Source organism: Capricornis sumatraensis, chromosome 19 (assembly GCF_032405125.1).
Source record: "Capricornis sumatraensis isolate serow.1 chromosome 19, serow.2, whole genome shotgun sequence".
In the NCBI taxonomy this organism is placed as follows: domain Eukaryota; kingdom Metazoa; phylum Chordata; class Mammalia; order Artiodactyla; family Bovidae; genus Capricornis; species Capricornis sumatraensis.
In genome coordinates, this window is record NC_091087.1 from 33,742,047 (window position 1) to 33,760,748 (window position 18,702).

Below are 18,702 nucleotides of genomic sequence, written 5' to 3' on the forward strand. Positions count from 1 at the left end.
AGTTATCTATTGTATACATAGTATGAATAGTGTATAAGTGTCAGTCCCAATCTCCCAGTCCATCCCACTCTCCCTTCCCTGCCTTGATCTCCGTATGTTTGTTCTTTACATCTGTGTTGCTATTTCCGTTTTGCTAGAAAGCGTATCTGTACCATTTTTCTAGATTCCACAGATAAGCGATATTATATAGTATTTGTTCTTCTCTTTCTGACTTACTTCACTCTGTGTAACAGTCTCTAGGTCCATCCACCTCCCTAAATGGCACAATTTCATTCCTTTTTATGGCTGAGTAATATTTTGTTGTATACATGTACCATATCTTCTTTATTCATTCCTCTGTTAATGGACATTTAGCTTCCATGTCCCCGCTATCATAAATAGTGCTGCAGTGGACAGTGGGATGCATGTATCTTTTAAAAAAATTTATTTTAATTGAAGGCTAAGTGCTTTACAATACTGTGGTGGTTTTTGCCATACATTCACATGAATCAGCCATGGGTGTACATGTGTTCCCCATCCTGACCCTCCCTCCCCATACCATCCCTCAGGGTCATCCTAGTGCACCAGCCCTGAGCACCCTGTCTCATGCATCAAACCTGGACTGGTGATCTATTTCACATATGATAATATACATGTTTCAATGCTATTCTCTCAGATCATCCCACCCTTGCCTTCTCCCACAGAGTCCAAAAGTCTGTTCTTTACATCTGTGTCTCTTTTGCTCTCTCACATATAGAGTCATCGTTACACCATCTTTCTAAATTCCATATATGTGTGTCAATATACTGTATTGGTGTTTTTCTTTCTGACTTACTTCACTCTGTATAATAGGCTCCAGTTTCATCCACCTCATTAGAAATGATTCAAATGCATTCTTTTTAATGGCTGAGTAATACTCCATTGTGTATATGTACCACAGCTTTCTTATCCATTCATCTGCCGATGGATATCTAGGTTGCTTCCATGTCCTGGCTATTGTAAACAGTGCTGTGATGAACATTGGGGTACACATGTCTCTTTCAATTCTGGTTTCCTCAGTGTGTATGCCCAGCAGTAGGATTGCTGGGTCATATGGCAGTTCTATTTACAGTTTTTTAAGGAATCTCCACACTGTTCTCCATAGTGGCTGTACTAGTTTGCATTCCCACCAACAGTGTAAGAGGGTTCCCTTTTCTCCATACCCTCTCTAGCATTTATTGTATGTAGACTTTTGGATAGCAGCCATTCTGACTGGCGTGAGATGGTACCTCATTGTGGTTTTGATTTGCATTTCTCTGATAATGAGTGATGTTGAGCATCTTTTCATGTGTTTGTTAGCCATCTGTATGTCTTCTTTGGAGAAATGTTTGTTTAGTTCTTTGGCTTATTTTTTGATTGGGTCATTTATTTTTCTGGAATTGAGCTGCAGGTGTTGCTTATATGTTTTTGATAATAATTCTTTGTCAGTTGCTTCATTGGCTATTATTTTCTCCCATTCTGAAGGCTGTCTTTTCACCTTGCTTACAGTTTCCTTCATTGTGCAGAAGCTTTTAAGCTTAATTATGTCCCATTTGTTTAATTTTGCTTTTATTTCCATTACTCCGGGAGTTGGGTCATTGAGGATCCTGCTATGATTTATGTCAGAGAGTGTTTTGCCTATGTTTTCCTCTAGGAGTTTTATAGTTTCTGATCTTACATTTAGTTCTTAATCCATTTTGAGTTTATTTTTGTGTATGGTGTTAGAAAGTGTTCTAGTTTCATTCTTTGACAAGCGGTTGACCAGTTTTCCCAGCACCACTTGTTAAAGAGATTGTCTTTTCTCCATTGTATATTCTTGCCTCCTTTGTCAAAGATAAAGTTTCCATAGGTGTGTGGATTTATCTCTGGGCTTTCTATTTTGTTCCACTGATCTATGTTTCTGTCTTTGTGCCAGCACCATACTGTCTTAATGACTGTTTCTTTGTAGTATAGTCTGAAGTCAGGCAGGTTGATTCCTCCAGTTCCATTCTTCTTTTTCAAGATTGCTTTGGCTATTTGAGGTATTTTGTATTTCCATACAAATTGTGGAATTATTTGTTCTAGTTCTCTGAAAAATACTTTTTAATATGTTGTTGGATTCTGTTTGCTAGAATTTTGTTAAGGATTTTTGCATCTGTGTTCATCAGTGATATTGGCCTGTAGTTTTCTTTTTTTGTGGCATCTTTGTCTGGTTTTGATATTAGGTGATTGTGGCCTCATAGAATGAGTTTGGAAGTTTACCTTCCTCTGAAATTTTCTGCAAGAGTTTGAGTAGGATAGGTGTTAGCTCTTCTCTAAATTTTTGGTAGAATTCATCTGTTAAGCCATCAGGTCCTGGGCTTTTGTTTGTTGGAAGATTTCTGATTACAGTTTTGATTTCTGTGCTTGTGATGAGTCTGTTAAGATTTTCTATTTCTTCCTGGTTTAGTTTTGGAAAGTTATACTTTTCTAAGAATTTGTCCATTTCTTCCAAGTTGTCCATTTTATTGGCATATCATTGCTGATCGTAGTCTCTTATAATCCTTTGTATTTCTGTGTTGTCTGTTGTGATTTCTCCGTTTTCATTTCTAATTCTGTTGATTTGATTCTTCTCCCTTTTTTTCTTGATGAGTCTAGCTAATGGTTTGTCTATTTTATTTATCTTCTCAAAGAACCAGCTTTTAGCTTCGTTGATTTTGGCTATGATCTCCTTTGTTTCTTTTGCATTTATTTCTGCCCTAATTTTTATGATTTCTTTCCTTCTACTGACCCTGGGGTGCTTCATTTCTTCCTTTTCTAGTTGCTTTACATATAGAGTTAGGTTATTTATTTGATTTCTCTCCTGTTTCTTGAGGTAGGCTTGTATTGCTGTGAACCTTCCCCTTAGCACTGCTTTTACTGAGTGCCATAGATTTGGGGTTGTTGTGTTTTCATTTTCATTCATTTCTATGCATATTTTGATTTCTCTTTTGATTTCTTCTGTGATTTGTTGGCTGTTCAGAAGTGTGTTGTTTAACCTCCTTATATTTGTATTTTTAATAGTTTTTTTCCTTTTCAGATCAGTTCAGTTGCTCAGTTGTGTCCGACTCTTTGTGACCCCATGAATTGCAGCACGCCAGGCCTCCCTGGCCATCACCAACTCCCAGAGTTCACTCAAACTCATGTCCATCGAGTTGGTGATGCCATCCAGCCATCTCATCCTCTGTCTTCCCCTTCTCCTCCTGCCCCCAATCCCTCCCAGCATCAGGGTCTTTTCCAAGGAGTCAACTCTTCGCATGAGGTGGCCAAAGTACTAGAGTTTCAGCTTTAGCATCAGTCCTTCCGATGAACACCCACCCAGGACTGATCTCTTTTAGGATGGACAGGTTGGATCTCCTTGCAGTCCAAGGGACTCTCAAGAGTCTTCTCCAACACCACAGTTCAAAAGCATCAATTCTTCGGTGCTCAGCTTTCTTCACAGTCCAACTCTCACATCCATACATGACCACTGGAAAAACCGTAGCCTTGACTAGACAGACCTTTGTTGGCAAAGTAATGTCTCTGCTTTTGAATATGCTCTCTAGGTTGGTCATAACTTTCCTTCCAAGGAGTAAGCATCTTTTAATTTCATGGCTGCAATCACCATCTGCAGTGATTTTGGAGCCCAAAAAAATAAAGTCTGACACTGTTTCCACTGTTTCCCCATCTATTTGCCATGAAGTGATGGGACCAGATGCCATGATCTTAGTTTTCTGAATGTTGAGCTTTAAGCCAACTTTTTCACTTTCCTCTTTCACTTTCAACAAGAGGTTTTTTAGTTCCTCTTCACTTTCTGCCATAAGAGTGGTGTCGTCTGCATACCTAAGGTTATTGATATTTCTCCCGGCAATCTTGATTCCAGCTTGTTCTTCTTCCGCCTCAGTGTTTCCTGTAGTTGACATCTAATCTTACTGCATTGTGATCAGAAAAGATTCTTGAGATGATTTCAATTTTTCTGAATTTACCAAGGCTAGATTTATGGCCCAGGATGTGATCTATCCTGGAGAAGGTTCCGTGTGCACTTGAGAAAAAGGTGAAATTCATTGTTTTAGGGTGAAATGTCCTATAGATATCAATTAGGTCCAACTGGTCCATTGTATCATTTAAAGTTTGTGTTTCCTTGCTAATTTTCTGTTTAGTTGATCTATCCATAGGTGTGAATGGGGTATTAAAGTCTCCCACTATTATTGTGTTACTGTTAATTTCCCCTTTCATACTTGTTAGCATTTGCCTTACATATTGCAGTGCTCCTATGTTGGGTGCATATATATTTATAATTGTTATGTCTTCTTCTTGGATTTATCCTTTGATCATTATGTAGTGTCCTTCTTTGTCTCTTTTCACAGCCTTTGTTTCAAAGTCTATTTTATCTGATATGAGTATTGCTACTCCTGCTTTCTTTTGGTCTCCATTTGTGTGAAATATCTTTTTCCAGCCCTTCACTTTCAGTCTATATGTGTCCCTTGGTTTGAAGTGGGTCTCTTGTAGACAGCATATATAGGGGTCTTGCTTTTGTATCCATTCAGCCAGTCTTTGTCTTTTGGTTGGGGCATTCAACCCATTTACATTAAAGGTAATTATTGATAAATATGATCCTGTTGCCATTTGCTTTGTTGTTTTGGGTTCGAGTTTATAAACCTTTCCTGGGTTTGCTGTCTAGAGAAGATCCTTTAGTATTTGTTGACGAGCTGGTTTGGTGGTGCTGAATTCTCTCAGCTTTTGCTTGTCTGTAAAGCTTTTGATTTCTCCTTCATATTTGAATGAGATCCTTGCTGGGTACAGTAATCAGGGTTGTAGGTTTTCCTCTTTCATCACTTTAAGTATGTCTTGCCATTCCCTCCTGGCCTGAAGAGTTTCTATAGAAAGATCAGCTGTTATCCTTATGGGGATCCCCTTGTGAGTTATTTGTTGTTTTCCCCTTGCTGCTTTTAATATTTTTTCTTTGTGTTTGATCTTTGTTAATTTGATTAATATGTGTCTTGGGTTGTTTCGTCTTAGGTTTATCCTGTTTGGGACTCTCTGGGTTTCTTGGACTTGGGTGGCTATTTCCTTTCCCATTTTAGGGAAGTTTTCAACTATTATCTCCTCAAGTATTTTCTCATGGACTTTCTTTTGGTCTTCTTCTGGGTCTCCTAAGATTCGAATGTTGGGGTGTTTAACATTGTCCCAGAGGTTTCTGAGGTTGTCCTCATTTCTTTTAATTCTTTTTTCTTTTATCCTCTCTGCTTCATTTATTTCCACCATTCTATCTTCCACCTCACTTATCCTATCTTCTGCCTCTGTTATTCTACTGTTGATTCCCTCCAGAGTGCTTTTGATCTCAGTTATTGTATTATTCATTATTGATTGACTTTTGTATTTCTTCTAGGTCCTTGTTAAACTTTTTTTGCATCTTCCCAATCCTTATCTCCAGACTATGTATCTATAACTCCATTTTGTTTTCAAGATTTGGATCATTTTTACTATCATTATTCTCAATTCTTTTTCAGGTAGACTCCCTATCTCCTCCTCTTCTGTTTGGTTTGGTGGGCTTTTATCATGTCCCTTTACCTGCTGAATATTTCTCTGCCTTTTCATCTTGTTTAGGTTGCTGTGTTTGGGGTGGCCTTTCTGTATGCTGGAAGTTTGTGGTTCCTCTTTATTGTGGAGTTTCCTCCCTGTGGATGGGGTTGGAGGAGTGGCTTGTCAAGGCTTTCTGGTTAGGGAAGCTTGCGTTGGTGTTCTGGTGGGTGGAGCTGGATCTCTTCTCTCTGGAGTGCAGTGAAGTGTCCAGTAGTGAGTTTTGAGGTATCTATGGGTTTTGTGTGACTTTTGGCCGTCTGTATTTTTGTGCTCAGGGTTATGTACCTGCATTGTTGGAGAGTTAGCTTGATATGTCTTGCTCTGAAACTTGTTGGCTCTTGGGTGGAACTTGGTTTCAGTATAGGTATGGAGGCTTTTGGATGAGCTCTTGTCAATTAATGTTCCCTGGAGTCAGGAGTTTTCTGGTGTTCTCAAGTTTTGGATTTAAGCCTCCTGTCTCTGGCTTTCAGTCTTATTCTTACAGTAGCCTCAAGACTTCTCCATCCATATAGCACCAATGATAAAACATCTAGGTTAATGGTGAAAAGATTCTCCACAGTGAGGGACACCCAGAGAGGTTCACAGAGTTACATAGAGAAGAGAAGAGGGAGGAGGGAGATAGAGGTGACCAGGAGGAGAACAGGGGGAATCAAAAGGGGAGAGAGCAATCTAGCCAGTAATCAATTCCCTATTTGCTCTCCACTGCATGTATCTTTTGAATTATGGTTTTCTCAGGGTATATGCCCAGGAGTGGGATTCCTGGGTCATACGGTAGTTTTAGTTTTAGTTTTTTTAAGGAACCTCCCTACTGTTCTCTGTAGTGTTTGCACCAATTTACATTCCCACCAATAATGTAGGAGGGTTCCCTTTTATCCACACCGTCTCCTGCATTTATTGTCAAACATTTTGAACTCATTGTACTCATGACCTGGAAGGATCTGTGAAACTAAATCCACGTGGATTGTTCTCTAACTCAGTCTCCATCACTGTCTCTGTCTGTGTTGAAACTGCCTCCCTGTGGATTTCTCCATTCCAGGTGACCAGCTCTCCTGTGTGCATGGACATGAGTGGGATGTCAGTGCCCACGGAATTCTTATCACGGCATAACTCTGATGGGATCATCACGTTTGTGGACCCAAGGTGCATCAGTGTGATTGGCTACCAGCCTCAGGTAGGTGGTTTTGAGCTCATGGAGTCGGCTGGAGATTTAGTTTAATTTAAAATGTACCTGGGCTTCCCTGGTGGCTCAGATGGTAAAGAATATGCTTGCACTGCAGGACACCTGGGTTCAATCCCTGGGTTAAGAAGATCCCCTGGAGAAGGGCATGGCAACCCAGTCCAGTATTCTTCCCCGAAGAATCCCATGGAGAAGACCCTGGCAGGCTACAGACAATGGGGTCACAAAGAGTTGGACATGACTGATCGATTAACACTTTCACTTTCAAAATTCACCTACCTCATTTGTTAAAGATATAATACAGGGACGATACAGGGACAAACAGCATAAAAATCCATCTCCTTGCCTGGGTAATGGCCTTCCAAAGCAAAAAAGGTTATTGTATGCAACTGCACTGCTTAAAATTAACTCAATTTTCTGTGCTAACCATTTTGTTTAATCTAGCTCTAGATTTTTCTCAAACTAGAATTAAGATGTTCTATGAAAAAGAGACTCTCTTATCAATTAATTTTGATGAATACCAAATAGGAAATCTCCTTAGAAACTTTAAAAGTATATTCATGTGAAAGACCCTGAAATGTCTTAAAGATGTTCCCTGAATTTTGTCTCACCATTGTTTCTCAAATGTATATGGATCCTCTTTTTACAGGAGACACATTTTCAAGGTCTTTTTTTTTTTTAAGTGAAAAACACAAAAATCACAGAAAATATCAAAAGTCAGGAGTACAGTTCAGTTCAATTCAGTCACTCAGTTGTGTCCGACTCTTTGTGACCCCATGAATCGCAGCACACCAGGCCTCCCTGTCCATCACCAACTCCTGGAGTTCACTCAGACTCACATCCATGGAGTCAGTGATGCCATCCAGCCATCTCATCCCCTGTCGTCCCCTTCTCCGCCTGCCCCCAATCCCTCCCAGCATCAGAGTCTTTTCCAATGAGTCAACTCTTCACATGAGGTGGCCAAAGTACTGGAGTTTCAGCTTTAGCATCAGTCCTTCCAAAGAAATCCCAGGGCTGATCTCCTTCAGAATGGACTGGTTGGATCTCCTTGCAGTCCAAGGGACTCTCAAGAGTCTTCTTCAACACCACAGTTCAAACGCATCAATTCTTTGGCACTCAGCCTTCCTCACAGTCCAACTCTCACATCCATACATGACTACTGGAAAAACCATAGCTTTGACTAGACGGACCTTAGTCGGCAACGTAATATCTCTGCTTTTGAATATGCTGTCTAGGTTGGTCATAACTTTTCTTCCAAGGAGTAAGCGTCTTTTAATTTCATGGTTGCAGTCACCATCTGCAGTGATTTTGGAGCCCCCCAAAATAAAGTCTTTCACTGTTTCCACTGTTTCCCCATCTATTTCCCATGAAGTGATGGGACCGGATGCCATGATCTTCATTTTCTGAATGTTGAGCTTTAAGCCAACTTTTTCACTCTCCACTTTCACTTTCATCAAGAGGCTTTTTAGTTCCTCTTCACTTTCTGCCATAAGGATGGTGTCATCTGCATAGCTGAGGTTATTGATATTTCTCCCGGCAATCTTGATTTCAGCTTGTGCTTCTTCCAGTCCAGCGTTTCTCATGATGCACTCTGCATATAAGTTAAATAAGCAGGGTGACAATATACCGCCTTGATGTACTCCTTTTCCTATTTGGAACCAGTCTGTTGTTCCATGTCCCATTCTAACTGTTGCTTCCTGACCTGCATACAGATTTCTCAAGAGGCAGGTCAGGTGGTCTGGTATTCCCATCTCTTTCAGAATTTTCCACAGTTTCTTGTGATCCACACAGTCAAAGGCTTTGGCATAGTCAAGAAATCAGAAATAGATGTTTTTCTGGAACTCTCTCGCTTTTTCCATGATCCAGCGCATGTTGGCAATTTGATCTCTGGTTTCTCTGCCTTTTCTAAAACCAGCTTGAACATTAGGAAGTTCACGGTTCATGTATTGCTGAAGCCTGGCTTGGAGAGATTGTTCCAAATTAAGATAAACCAAAGAGATAAAATAACAGTATGCAGTGTAAAAGCCTTCCTTGGGTCCTCAGCCTGAAGATGTATAGCTATAAAGGACAACTGGGAGACAAGTGAGGAAATGTTGATGTTAGGTGATTTTATCAAATAATTATTTATTTTTAAGGTATAATATGGTACATTATGGATTTGTAAGAAAATGTCATTTATATGGGGCTTCCCTGGTAGCACAGATGCTAAAAATTCTGCCTGCAATGCAGGAGACCCTGGTTCAATTCCCTGGGTCAGGAAGATCCCCTGGAGAAGGGAACAGCAATCTACTCCACTGTTCTTGCCTAGAAAATTCCATGGATAGACCATGGGGTCGCAAAAAGACACATATTTCATATATGAGGAGCATCGTGATTCCTGCTAATTGTTTTCAAATGATTCAACAAAAAATTAAATATATAAACATATTTTAAATATAATTTAAAATAAGATATATAAATATATTTTAGATATATTTGTGCATAGGTATGATATTTCATTTGTATTTACTTTTATGTTTCTTATATATTTATAGTTGCATATATATGAAAGAAAGAGAAAAATGCAAATGTGGCAAAATACTGACAGTTGATGAATCCAGTTAAAACGACCCACAGGTGTGAATTACACTACCCTTTCAACTTTTCTGTAGATTTAAATTTCTTCCAATATAAAAAGCATTTGAACAAACAAGAAAGAAGAAAAAGAATCTTTGTTCTGAGAAACAGAGTTTGGGTGACATTGATGGGGGGTTTTTTAATTACATGTCTATTTTATAACTAAAAACAGACTAAATTGAAATATGGGAAACATTCATTGAATTCTTCATCTCTAGACTGATGTAAACCTCAGAATTCTGGGATGGAATGAAGGGGAAAATTAATCTCTTTCCAAATTCACTGTGACCTCTGATGACTTCTCTTTCCAGCCTGATTCATTTATCGGCCGGCCACCTTCCATGGGCATCTGGATCTAGGTGTTTCTTGGCACAGATAAGAGTCCTTTCCCCTGACAGCGTCAGCACCCACTGAGGCCATTTGCTGATTTGGGTTCTGATCGATGACTTTGTTGAAACTCTTTGCTGCTGAAGATACTTCCAACTGGACCAGTTTCCTATAACCCATTTGCTTTTGGACGGTTTCTCTCATTCCAGTTGGTTTCATTGCAAAACACTTTTGTTTGGGGTTAATGCTGGGTCCTTTGAATAAAACATAGATGAACGAAGGTAGGTAGTCAACAGACTTAACAAGTTTAGTTATTTTATGATAACTGCTTTTCTCCAGGCACAAGAGAGCTGCAGTTCCCCCCATTTAAACAATTCCAGGTTTCATAGGCTACACATCCATCTTCATGCTACCACTTGTGTTCTTTTTATGTTTATTAAAATGTTTATTAGAGCTCGACTGTACAGTCTGCCTTTCCAAGGCAAACAGAAATAAAATTGCATTCTGAAGCTGCTGCTCTAGTTCCTTAGCAAAATTAGAAGTCCGTACTGAACATGCCAGAGGCACTGAGGATGGGGCACCAGATGCCAGCTCCTTAATCACGCAAGGAAAACATTTCCATCCACTTTTTTCCCCCTTATGATGGTGTGCGCTAAAGGAGATGAGTTGAAGGGGATGTATGGGAACACTCTTGTCTAACAGTGATATATAAACAATGAAACGTGGGGTTGGGGAGTATTAAAGCTTGTCTCTCTCTCTTTAGGATCTTCTAGGAAAGGACATTTTGGAGTTCTGCCATTCCGAGGATCAGAGCCATCTTCGGGAGAGTTTCCAGCAGGTACCATGAATGTTCATTTCCAGCTGATGTAGAAACTGGGTATACATGGATGTGGTCCTTCCATGTGCCAGGCAAGCAGCAGGGACCCCCTCTCCAAGGCATCAGAGGCCCCTGGAATGAAGGAGCTCGCAGTCCAGTGGGGAGGGCAGACCATCAGTAAGGAATTTCTGTGTCTTGAGAGAAGAGCAGAGGAGGACAAGGTTGACAGGGTGAGGAACAGTCTCTGAGGGGAGGCAACAATCAGGATGGGTCTTAACAGATGAGCAGAGAAGAAATGACAGAACATTCTAGACAAGGGGCCAGCACCAGAGATGCAAAGAAGAGCACAGCCTGTTGGGAGAGTTTTAAGTAGTTCCTCATGGCTACAGCGACACTGGCCAGATTCTGAAGGGCCTCATATGCCATCACCGGGAACTTAAATTCTCTCCTGAGTCGTTTAAGTGAGGATTCCCTTGAGGATTTGAAGTGGAGCGATGTTTTGAAAAACCCAGGTATGGCAGCCCAGGTATGTGGAAGAGACAAGGATGCGAAATAAATGGAACAAAAGACAAATCAGAAGGCTGCTTCGGTTGCCCTGGTGATGAGACAGAACTGGGGCAGGAGCAGCAGAGGAGGTGGTTGCTGGGTAGCGATGCTGACAATGTGAACAGAGACAGTGAAGGAGAGAGAAGGACCGAGGGTGACCGTGGAGGTCTGAGAGAAAGGCCACTATGCTCACTGCATCCAGAGCGTCGTTAGAATTAGATGCTGTTTACTGAGCACCTACTATGTGCCAGGCAGTGTGGAAACCCCTTTTGCACACACTGCTTTCCTGAAACTTCACAACAGTCACAGGAGTGGGTGTTATTATCCTCACGCTACAGGCGAGTCAAGTGAAGCTTCGTGAAGGAATTCCATAAGGTCACGTGGGTAGGGAGTGAGAGAAGCAGGACTGTCACTGCGGACCTGCCCACTCTTGAGTATGGGTCCACCTGGGAGCAGAGAGAGAGCCAGTTCCTCGAAGGGTTCCAAGGACTCGCTTCAGCCCCTGCAGGGAAAAGGATGGGTAATGTTACAGAAGGGCCTTTGAATTGCTTTTTAAGAGGGAATCATGGTTTGTCATTCATCTGAGAGAATAAGTCCTTGACATTCTGCTTTGCAAGTGGATCAGAATGAGCGCCTCTACACTGAGCTCTCCTGTGAAAGGCATGGAGCTGTCTGCACGCACAGACCTAGGGCTCCAGTTATACCACACCTGTGCATGCAGATCACATGACCCGACTTGTGCCCTGCTGCTCTGTTCTTCCCAAATAGCACCAGCTCCTGGTTACCTTTCCACCTGTTACACTGCTTTGTTGTCCATCCTTCATCTCTGCCTGCATCTCCAAGCCGTGATACTCTGAGGCTCTGTTCCTGGCACCTTCTCTCCTTCTCTCTAGTATTCGGGTGATTTTACCTACTGGATGAGTTCAGTCCATATCATCACCTGTGGATGTGCAGATACCTAGCCCACACCTGCACTTGAGTGCCCACGAACCTTCCAACATGGTGCTCCACTCTCATCTCACAGCCCCCAGTCTCCTTTGTACCACTGGTCTTCTGGATACAAAGGTCAGAAACCAAGAAAAAGTCTTCATTCTTCCCTTGATCTCCCACATCTTGCCCAATCGGTCCTCCTGACTCCAGCCCCCCTCAAAGGACACCAGTAACCTGCCCTCTTCTCCCTCTCTTGTTCTTACTGACCTTGCCCAGGCCACGCGTCCATGTATTTTGAGTGTTGCAACAGCTTCCTTGGGCTTCCCAGGTGGCTCAGTGGCAAAGAATCTGCCTGCCAATGCAGGAGACATGAGTTTGATCCCTGGGTTGGAAAGATCCCCTGGAGGAGGAAATGGAAATGCACTCCAGTTGTCTTGCCTGGGAAATCCCGTAGACAGAGGAGCCTTACAGGCTGTAGTCCGTGGAATCGCACTCAGACACGACTTAGCAACTGAACAACAATGGACCCTTTGTCACACATATTTTATCCTGTATAATCCTCGACCCTTCACAATAGCTTATCATTCCTACTTTTCGCAGTGAAAACCAGGACTTAGAGAGGTTCAGTCACTTGCTCCAAGTCACACAGCAAGGTGATAACAGAACTGGAATCAGAGCCTGCCTCCTTCCGAAGGGTCCACCTCCATCCCCAAACTCCCCACACAGACCTCTCCATCTGACAGCACCTCAGAGATTTTTGTTGTTGTTGTTGGAGAAGACTTTTTTTAATTTAATTTAATTTTAAAATCTTTAATTCTTACATGTGTTCCCAAACATGAACCCCCCTCCCACCTCCCTCCCCATAACATCTCTGTGGGTCATCCCCATGTTAGTTTGGAAAAGAAAGAGGAGTAAAACATCGATTCCACCCCAGGATTCTGCTTAAGTAACCCTCGCTCTGAGAGCAGCCACCTCATTCCTGGGGCAGGAGGTGAAACCAAAGCAGCCCCACCCGATAGCCGGCAGCCAGGGTGGGTCACCTGGCTCAGCAGGCAGCAACCAGCAGCCACCGGACACGCTGAAGAGCCAGGCCAGGGCTCCTTGCCTGTGTTCATTGGGTTCCAGCCACCAGCGGTCAGGGTGGGGGACAAATGTTGATAAAAGGAAGTGACTTATTTTTGCAGAAAGCGCAGAGGAGGCTGTGTGAGTTCAGAGCAAGTCCTTGAACTCTGGATTTAAACAGACATTTTGAATGACCCAGATATGAGACTTTAGTGTGGGATCGTGAGTTTGTGAAGAATTTGTGGTTGGTGGGATGACAGCATGCCAGACGGGGCCCCAATGGGGTGGGAATCCCGAGTCTGCTCTGCACTCTGATGCCCTCTCTGGATCCCAGGTGACCTGGATGTCAGATGGAAGAGTGGGGCCCAGGGAGATTAAGGCAGGCTCCTCCTTCTCTCTGCTCAGATGTCTTCCACAGTGATGGTGGTGGTGGTGGTGGTGGTGGTGGTGGTGAGTAAAGGTGTTTGCAGGAACAGCTGGGCTGGGCTGGCTTTATACCTGGCCTTGGTCGTCTCGAGTACTAGCATCATACCTGAAGAAAGCACAGGTGAATGCACCAGCCTTGTCTCCAGGCCTGGACTGGGACACCTCCACTGCCTTACATGCGTGGTCCTACCCACATAGCACCTTAGGTCTCCCCACCCCCAGACATGTGCTCATCTGCGCCCTCTGCCCCAGGGAAACCCTCTCCAAAGCTTTGTCATTGTTCAGTCACTCAGTCATGTCCAACTCTTTGCAATCCCATGGACTGCAGCATGCCAGGGTTCCCTGTCCTTTACTATCTCCCAGTTTGCTCAAACTCATGTCCATGGCGTTGGTGATGCCATCCAACCATCTCATCCTCTGTCACCTACTTCTGCCCTCAATCTTTCCCAGCATCAAGAGGCTTTAACAGTGAGTCAGTTCTTCGCATCATGGGGCCAGAGTACTGGAGTTTCAGTTTCAGCCAGAGCTTTACCAGCCAGCATGTCACCCAAACCCACCTCCCTCCAGGAACCCTTTCTGGATCCTGAGAAAGCCTGTCCTTGACTTCCTGGTAACCCATGGCACCTGATCCTATGTTTCTGTCGTGTTTGCTCTCCGAGTTACAGTTACCCACGCACCCGCCCCTCCTGTGCTGGTGAGAGGCTCTCTGGGGACGACACAACGGTTCTGTCTCAGCTCTAGTGCGTCAGGGAAAGACAGAGGTCAGGTAGACGTGGGGTCCCATCCTGCCTCTGCTCCTCCTCAGTCATGAGGCTTTGGCAGGAGAGTTCCCTATTTTCGTTGTTGTTCAGTCGCTCAGTCAGGTCCAACTCCTTGCGACCCCATGAACTACCTATAGCACACCAGGCTTCCCCATGCTTCACTATCTCCCTTAGTTTGCTCAGACTCATGTCCGTTGAGTCGACGATGCCATTCAAGTGCCCTATGTTATATCTTTTTTAGTTCTCTAATACTTCAGAGATCCTTGGCCAGATGCAATGGAAGCTAATGGCTTCTTGGGACTTTCCTGGTGGTCCAGTGGTTAAGACTCTGAGCTTCCAATGCGTGGGACCCGGGTTTCATCCCTGGTCAGGGAACTAGATCCCACATGCCACAACTAAGACCCAGCACAGTCAAGTAAATAAATAAAAAGAAACTAACCTTTCCTTTCATTGTGCCCAATGGGCAGAATCAGATTTCTATCCCATGAGAATGGGATGAATGGGGCTCTTTTCATTTCCAAGCTGAAGACAGGGGACCTTTAATTTTGAGATTAACCTCCTCTGTCACAAGGCTTTGGCAGGAGAGTTCCTCCTTTGTGGTTCAGCTTCCAGATACACCAGGCACTGTTGTGAGGACCACGGGAGGTGACACGCACAAGATATTTGTAAGTCAGCCTCCAGCAGGTGCAAGGCTGGGCTCCCTCCCGCCCTTGCTCCTTACCCATGGCTCCAGGGGCCAAGGGGCTTCCTTGGTGGCTTAGATGGTATAAAGAATCTGCCTGCAATGCAGAAGACGCAGGTTCAATCCCTGAGTCAGGAAGATCCCCTAGAGAAGGAAATGGCAACCCACTCCAGTATTCTTGTCTGGAGAATCTCATGGACCGAGGAACCTGGCGGGCAACAGTCCATGGGGTCACAAAAAGTCGGACACGACTGAGCGACTAACAGGGGCTGAGCTCTCACACAGGCGGTGCCTGAGAGTGTGTGTTCCATGGAGTCAAAAAATTTCACACCATCTCAGGCATCCTGGTTAGAGGAAGCAGGAAAAGGCACCACCCTCAAGCTTCAGAACACAGTAGACATGGTCTCACCACGGGGGCGCTGCCTGCATCCCAGGTGCTTTGTGCAGATTCAGAGAACCCCCTGGAAAATGGCCCTGAAGAGCACATGGCCTTGACCTCTGGTCAGCTTCCTGTTGAGGCTGCAGTTTTGCTAGCGGGCACCCCTGGGCGTCCTGGCCTGGCCTCCCCCCACCACACTGAAGTGTTGAGTCAGCTCAGGAAATGTGCTTGAGGCACTTAACAAACTCTGCCGGGTCCTGGGCTGAGGGTGCAGGCTCTCGGCGACCATGGGGTCCCTGACCCCGGCTGCTGCTGACGTTCAACCAGAATAAAGTACAAGTGCCAAGGGTTAGGGGCAAGGACCTAGGTCCCAGTTCTTATCTCTGGTCACATTGTGATCCTCAGTCAGGAGGCTGGTTGCCTCCCAGCCCCAGGATCTGGGATGCGCAGACCAGGAGGGGGCGCTCCTGTTCCCCTTGCTTTGTCCTGGAGGCATCATCACACCCAGTCCTGAACCCACCAGCCTTCTGTATCCTTTCTCCTTCTTTCCTGATTCAGCTGAGAACTGCCCCTGGTGTCACCTTCTGCACCTGCACCCTGCCATCCAGTCTCAGCATCTTGGGGTTTCTGCATGTGATAGACTGTGTGTGTGCATAAAGCTGGAAAGCCAGCTATGTATCCCCTGAAACATACTCATGGTTTGGAAATAAGATTTTGGTTCCTGTCCCAGGTTTTCTACCTAAGTTGTCTGATCTCGGACAACTTATTTTATTTCTGTGATGGTGAGCATTATCTTTGTAAATAGTAAAAGCCTACCTCTTCAAGTTCCTGTGAGGGATTACATTGAGAAGTATCTTGGAAACTGTACTGCAACATAAAAATCATAATAGAGGAGCTTCCCTAGCAGTCCAGTGGTTAAGATTCCCACTGCAGGGGGCATCCCTGGTCAGGGGACTACAATCTCGGATGCCTCATTGAGGGGGCCACAAAAAAGTAGTAATAGATAATGCATAGAAATTTGTTATTTTATTATATCTCCTCCCAGAGAGTATATTTAATCCAATCTGCAATGTTAAATGGAGTTTAAGAATTTCTTAATGTGAAGCATGAAGGAATAAACCCACAAGTACAACGTCACTACGTACCTGAGTTAACTGCATCAGGGCATGAGCACCAAGCTCAGAGTGCCCTGGTAGCCAAGGCAAAAAGGGAAACCCTCCAGCTTTAGAGTTTTCGTGGTCTGATTTCTAAAAGCTAAAATGTTCTGATATAAAATGGGCTTTGAAGGGGTAGGTGGAACAAATTGGGAGAGTAGCATTGACATATATCCACTATCATGTGTGAAACAGCTAATGAATGGGAGGTGCTGTATAGCACACGGAGCTCAGCTTGGTGCTCTGTGATGACCTAGATGGGCGGGATGGGGAGTGAGACGGAGGGAGGCTCAAGAGGGGACGGGATATATGTTTATGTACAGCTGGTTCATGTTGCTGTACAGCAGAAACTAACACAACATTGAAAAGCAGTTATACGCCAGTATTTTAAAAAGGGCATTGACTAATTGGTTTCTCACAGGGTGGTGGCAGAACGACCCAAGTGCAGGGTCCCATCTCAAGGGGGAGTGGACCGAGCTTCCCCTGAGGGTGACCGCCCTCCCTCCGTGCCTGTCTGTGGCCACGATGCTCCTGTTCTGGGCTCTCGCTGGCCCCCGCCAAGCCTGCACTGCTTGCTGCCTCCCTGCTCTGTCTGGCACCTTCATTCCTCCCGCTGACTTCCTTCTCCAAATGTTTGCTCAGGTGGTGAAGCTGAAAGGCCAAGTGCTGTCGGTCATGTATCGGTTCCGCACCAAGAACCGCGAGTGGGTGTTGATCCGCACCAGCAGCTTCACCTTCCAGAACCCTTATTCCGATGAGATAGAGTACATCATCTGCACCAACACCAACGTCAAGTATGTACCCGCCCGCCCCTCCCCAGGTCCCAGCCGGCGCTAGTGTTCCGTGACGCTCTCCTCCCTGCAGGCTCTGGCTCTCCCGGCAGCTGCAGATCCCTGCAGGAGACTAAGGAGCAGGAGGAGGCAACACTGGCCCCTCTTCACTATCTCCTCCCAGGTCCCCCTTCTCAAGGCCCTCCTGATAGGGAGCCCTCAGTGCTGCCTGGTGACCCTGGTGGTACTCCCTCTCCATCACACGGTTGGTTGGTTCAAGATGCTCTGGTTTCCATGATCTCCTCCCCGAGTGCAGAGCCCAGCAGAGTGGAGCTGGGGGCTTCCTTGGGGCTCCCTGCTGTGCCAGCTGAAGCCGGGAGGTGGAGGAGTGAGGCTGAGCCTCTTGGCAGTTCTGGGGCATGGGGGCCAGGCAGCACAGGGGTGAGCACCTTAGGGTCACAGGGCTTCTTGGCTGTCCAGTCACTGACGCAGTCCTCTGAGATCCCTGCTGGCTTTGCTGCTGTACCCTACGTGTGTTAACACACAGACCTGAGCTCCAGTCGTGGCCCCCGATTCCCTGCTGTGTGACCTTGACTGTGTCCCTTCATCTCTCAGCCTTCATTCCCCATTGGTGGAAGGGGTGATAACAACTCTCTCTCAGGTTTCCCGGAGGGTATGATGAGGTCGGGCTTCTAGATACAGGCAGGTCATGCCTCCTCTCTGGACTTACTCTTGAGGAAATATCAGCAGTCCAAAGAACCAACATGGACAAAGGCAAAATGATGTCCACAGGCACGGGAGCATGTGGAAGCCGTGCCCAGTTTTTGGGGTGGGGGGCGCGCAGTCTGCAGGGTGTGAGACGAGCATACATGGTGGGAACTGTGCCCGTGCATCCCCGTGTCTCCGGTCAGCGGCACTGCTGCCCTCCACTTTCCCAGGTTCCACACTAAGCTGTGGAGTCTGTCCCCACCCTGGCCACCTCCCCGTCCTCATCTATGACCACCCTCCTCCCCAGACACCAGCACCTCCAGGCCGTAACTGTGAGTGACCTTCTGGCTTGCCCAGAGCTCTCCATTGCCATTGCAGGCTCCCTGAGTTTGGCGGTTCCCTTCTGGGTCCCCGGAAGCAGCCTCCTTTCTAACACCCCCCTGAGTGTCTCGGCTTTGGCCCTGCTGCTGGACCACAAGGCACAGAGCTGGACAGATGGGTCCACACAAGGCCCTCAGAGGACCGGTGACCTGGGCTTCAGTCCCAGCTCCCACCTGGGCAAGTCACCTGCTCTTTCGAAGCCTCAGTTGCTCATCTGTAAAATGGGGAGAATGACAGGCCCCACCCACCCACCCACCCTTGGATCCTCAGTGTAGATGGTGCTTTTGCATCTCTCTGTGGAGCAGCAGCCCTGGGCGGTGGGATGAGGGGTCTCCAGTGGTCATTACTGACTTAATGGAGGCAGCTACATCCCCCCTGCCATGGGGCACAGCTGCATGGCAGTTTCTTGG

At 45.3% G+C, this 18,702-nt stretch overlaps 1 protein-coding gene across 1 annotated transcript in view; it reads left to right on the forward strand.

Annotated features, from left to right (window-relative positions):
- ARNT2 (aryl hydrocarbon receptor nuclear translocator 2) overlaps positions 1 to 18,702 on the forward strand; it is a 148,128-nt gene that overhangs the window by 101,112 nt on the left and 28,314 nt on the right. The window contains exons 9-11 of the mRNA XM_068990871.1: positions 6,593 to 6,727; positions 10,440 to 10,514; positions 17,076 to 17,227. Coding sequence (XP_068846972.1) covers positions 6,593 to 6,727; positions 10,440 to 10,514; positions 17,076 to 17,227 — 362 coding nt within the window. The remainder of the gene's footprint in view (positions 1 to 6,592; positions 6,728 to 10,439; positions 10,515 to 17,075; positions 17,228 to 18,702) is intronic.